General features: G+C 45.8%; 1 protein-coding gene across 1 annotated transcript; it reads right to left on the minus strand.

Moving 5' to 3' along the window:
* Positions 1-1121: 1121 nt before the first annotated feature.
* LOC127786178 (tryptamine hydroxycinnamoyltransferase 1) lies at positions 1122-3146 on the minus strand. The gene is made up of 2 exons (XM_052313511.1): positions 2689-3146; positions 1122-2293 (listed from the first exon to the last, which is right to left on the minus strand). The coding sequence occupies exons 1-2, from the start codon at positions 3076-3078 to the stop codon at positions 1364-1366; spliced, it is 1320 nt and encodes a 439-aa protein (XP_052169471.1). The 5' UTR covers positions 3079-3146; the 3' UTR covers positions 1122-1363.
* Between the last annotated feature and the right edge of the window lie 1719 nt (positions 3147-4865).

Below are 4865 nucleotides of genomic sequence, written 5' to 3' on the forward strand. Positions count from 1 at the left end.
AACATCGGCCGTGTTTAGTTCCTTGGCTAAATTTTTTTTTAAGTATACGGACACACATTTAAAGTATTAAACATAGACTAATAATAAAACAAATTACAGATTCCACCTGTAAACTGCGAGACGAATTTATTAAGCCTAATTAATCCGTCATTAGCAAATGTCTACTGTAGCATCACATTGTCAAATTAGCGTAATTAGGCTCAAAACATTCGTCTCGCAATTTACATGCAAACTTTGCAATTGGTTTTTTTCGTTCATATTTAGTGTTTAATGTATGTATTCAAACATTCGATGTGACATTTTTGGTGAAAAAAAAGAAAAATTGAATCTAAACACGGCCAACGGATATACGTACGTACAACCTATGATAGTTATGATAGGAGAGAGTATATATATATTTATGACTGGAGGTACTAGAGTTTCACGCCTACATAGGGCTCATGCTTATCAAAGTACTCTATCTTTCTTGAGTTCAACTCAATATATAGACTGAGTTCTTTCTCCCAGGTTCCCAACTCCCCTCTCTCGTTTTCCGCGCATACGCTTTTCAAATTGTTAAATGCTGCGTTTTTTTGCAAAAAAATTCTATATAAGAGTTGCTTTAAAAAAATCAAATTAATCCATTTTTTTAGAAAAATAATGGACTGCTCCGTTTTCCGTGCGTGGGACATGGGTTCCCAACCGGAACTAGCGAACACAGCCATAGCCTGTAAGGGAAGTGGATTTTTTTGTCCCTCGAGGAGGCATCCCCCGTTTTGTGCATGACGTTCAAAAAGTTATCAAAATATTTGAAAAAAAAAAGTCAAGATAGATCTATATCTTTTCGCAAACATGAAAGTTAAAATTTGACTTATACAAACCGTGAATTACGTGTTCAATTCGTAGTTAAATTTGTTATTTTTGTTTCTACTTGTATAAGTTAAATTTGAATATGCATGTTTGTGAAGTAACATATCATATATTGATCTATCATACTAAATTTTTTAAAATTTTTCGATGACTTTTTACTTGAAATGCAAAAACGAGGGAAGAGATGAATAGAGTTTTCTGTCTGTAAGATATATTCGTTATTATCTTTGACAGTTGTCATGATCAGAATCTATTATTTTATTCATTTTTTACACACGAACACATATACTTTTATTCCTTACTGAAATATTTACACTAGCAAGGCTTACACATGTATATCACACATCCACAATGTAATTCCTATTGAAATCATACATTCGTTGCATTAGCTTAATTAACTCCTTTGACAAGGAATAAAGAAAAAACAAGTTCGTTGATGTGCATGCAATTAATTATGCAACCCTTGCATGCACGTACTGTATGTCTGTATCTACTTTCGTATATTAGCTAACAATCAGTCCATGGAGTAGCAAATCTGCCTCAAAGCCTCGACGTGCTGGTCCTCGAGCGCCATGAACATCTCGACGCCGCCCTTCGCCGCGCACGACGGCACGAAGATGAGCAACCCGTCGATGGGCACGTCCGGCGGCAGGAACGCGCACGGCGGCCCGCCGCCGAAGTCGAGGTCGTGGAACCTGAACCCTATCCAGCTGTCCACCTCCAGGTCCGGGCAGAACGCCGTGCCCGGCTCCGCCGCCGTCGGCGCGAGCTCGTCGCCGGCGGCCACCTCCCCGAAGTCCACGAACGACTGGATGTACCGCTCGTCGACGCGCGCCACGGCGTCGCGGATGACGCCGACCACGGCGGCGTAGGTGGCGGAGAGGAGGTCGCGGACCTGCATCCTCGGGAACGCCCAGAGCACCATGTTGCCGAAGTAGTCCATGGGCGCCGCCGGGCTGGCGCGGCCGCGGCAGTTGACGGCGACCCTCACCTGCGTGTACTCCTCCGGCGAGAGGTCCCGCGCCGCCGTGATCTTCTTCCACGCGTGCGCCAGGAGGCACTGGAACGTGCTGCACCGCGCGCCGCCGACGCGGGCCTTGAGGCCGGCGACGAACTCCGGCGGGAAGTGGACGGCGAGGTTCCTCATCCTCTCCGGCGGGAGGGCGCCGTAGGAGTGGCTCCTGCTCCCCTCGCCCCTGAACTCGACGTTCCGGTGGTCGAACGCCGGCTCCGGCGGGCTGCGCGGCGCCGCGACGGCCGACCGGTCGACGAACGGCGTCGGGAAGGCGGCGCCGGCGGTGCGCACGGCGGCGGCCCACTCGGTGAAGAAGACGCTCATGGACTGGCCGTCGGCGACCTGGTGGTGGCTCACCGCGCCGATCACCAACCCGCCGCACGTGTACCGCGTCAGCTGCACCTGCAACAGCGGCTCGTCCACACGATCCTGCAAACGGACGGAAACGATACGTGTCAAACTTGAAATACATCACGTCACGTACGCTTGCACACGCGTGCATGATCGCATGCACGTTTCGTACGTAAAAGCTAGCTAGTGTTTGGTACGTGTCGAACTGAAGCTAGCTACTACCTCCGTTTTAAGGTTATAAGAAGTTTTAGTTTTGGTTAAAGTTAATCTGTGTTAAGGTTGACTAAATTTGTAGAAAAATATAGTAACAATTTCAACACAAGACGATTTATTATAAAATTAAATATATTTAATTATTAATTTGATAAATCTAATTAAGTAAATAATACTATATTTTTCTACTATCTTAGTTAAACTTAAAACAGTTTAAATTTAACTAATGTCAAAACGACGGAGTAGCTGATCGATCTTACCTTGTCGGCTTGGGGGTAGAGCTGGTTGACGTTGGCGGCGACGTCGTGCGCGAGGGCGTCGGCGAGGTCGCCGGCGGCGGAGGCCTCGAGGACCCTCGCGCCGGCGTCGTTGAGCCGGAAGCACTTCCGGCCGCGCTCGTCGACGGCGAACCTGCCGGCGAGGTGCGGGAACCGGGACAGCACGGCGGCCAGGCCGTCCTTGATGGCGTCGTTGGACAGCGCCGCCGCCGCCGCGGCGTCCCAGGCGAACATGGTCGGGATGTAGCCGTCCGTGGCGGCGCGGTCGAAGACGGTGAGCGGGACCATCTCGCCGCCGCCGCCGCCGCCGCCGGCCGACGCCGGCGACGGCCTGAGCACCTCGCTCCGCGTGATCTCCACCGTCACAGCCATCGCCGCCGTCGTCGATCGATCAGATCTTGGTGTACGTACGTACGATGTTTTTGCTACGTGTGTGGTGTAATGGGTGTGTTCTGCTCGTAGCTTCGGGTCGGTTATATGTAGGGTTTTGTACATGAGCTAAGCTAGCTTGGGCGGGAAGATAAATTAGCGTTGGTCAACCACGGGTAGGTAGCTAGCGTTGACTGCTTAATCGCCTGCTTTTTTTTAAAATAAAAAACTTTACGGATGGATCCATCGGCTACGTGTTTCTATAATTCTACGCAGTACTACCCTACACGTAAGGGTGGGGACAATATATACGTACGCATGTACAATTATATTTAGAAATTTAAATTTTAGCGATTCGTCGAAAAAGTTTGAATATATGTCGACCATATGAAATTGAATGGAATTGTAACGTTGTTCGAATATAAAAGTCTTGCATTTGACTAGCATTATGCGGTGCCATTTTGCCAAACTTTACGTACATGTGCACATGCAAATTCCTTGTTCTTGTGGCTATCTAACATGTGGTTCCTCTTCGAAGAGACAAGTCTTTGATAGTCACCATCTTAATTTCTACAAACTTGGAATGACTTAACTTACAGGAAAACAAGGCAACAAAACCGTGTACTAGCTCTTGTTGCTTTTCTACGAGCTGGACCATCTCTGGTCTTTGCTCTGAAAAAAAAAACGCAGAGAAGTCCAAATGTAACTACGCACGTGTGCCTACGTATTTGGGTCCTTATCAAGTTTTAAATCTCGCGCTATAACTGCCGCTATCTCCCTCTATAGCTGTTTGAGAAGGTTCTAGCTATTTGCTCTCATGTACAATTTAGCCGATATAGCATTTAGCCCGCTATAGCTGCCGCTATAGCTGTTTGGGAAGCTAACCACTAAATACCTTAGCCGCTATTTAAAACATTTGTCTTTATACACACAGAAAACACCATATCACGTACGCACTACCATATATCTTCTTTTATTAAAAAAATATCCTTATTTTCCATTACAACTTATTTAAGCTTATATATTTGTCGATAGTGAATGGACACCGCTCCTAGGTAGGTCGGGCGGCCACCCGGCCGTCTCCACCTTTACTATCTTCACTATTGTTGGCCATCAACGCCTATAAAAATCTATTGATTATCGGAAAATGCTACTAGTTACTTTGGGCTTAACGGCGGTAGTGTTGGCTCCACCACCACTATTTGTGAAGTGATTTATCTTGTTATTATTTTAAAAAAATTACAACTATTTGAATAAGATGCAAATAACAAGAGAATCGGATACTAGCCGTGTTTAGTTCCCAACTTTTTCTTCAAACTTTCAACTTTTCCATCACATCAAAACTTTTCTACACACATGAACTTCCAACTTTTCCGTCACATCGTTCCAATTCAACCAAACCTTCAATTTTAGTGTGAACTCAACACAGCCACTGTATGAGAGTTTAGAATAGTTTGCCGAATATTACGTACCGATCGATCGAGTGAATTAATTGGCCACAAACTGCCTGGAATTGACGTCGTTCGAATGTATGCAAATATAACTCTTGCACTTGACTGGTATATATATGAGCTGGCAAACGTGCACATTGGCACATTGCTTTGTCCCTGTGCATACATTTTTTTTAGAATGAAATATCTTACGAACATATATGCATATACATGTGGTTACAAGACAATCGATCCGCAGCGTAAGAGCTTCTAAGTTGGAACGACTTATAACGAATAGTACAACTCGGTAGCCAAACCCCGTACTACCTTGTTGCTTTCTATGAGCTGGGCAGCAAAACC

Source organism: Oryza glaberrima, chromosome 10 (genome assembly GCF_000147395.1).
Source record: "Oryza glaberrima chromosome 10, OglaRS2, whole genome shotgun sequence".
NCBI classification, from domain to species: domain Eukaryota; kingdom Viridiplantae; phylum Streptophyta; class Magnoliopsida; order Poales; family Poaceae; genus Oryza; species Oryza glaberrima.

Excerpts from the sequence above, each read along its gene's own strand:
- LOC127786178 (XM_052313511.1), bottom strand. The coding sequence starts at position 3,078 with ATGGCTGTGACGGTGGAGATCACGCGGAGCGAGGTGCTCAGGCCGTCG. Across the intron at positions 2,294-2,688 it reads TCTACCCCCAAGCCGACAAG|GATCGTGTGGACGAGCCGCT; the intron begins GTAAGATCGATC and ends GTCCGTTTGCAG.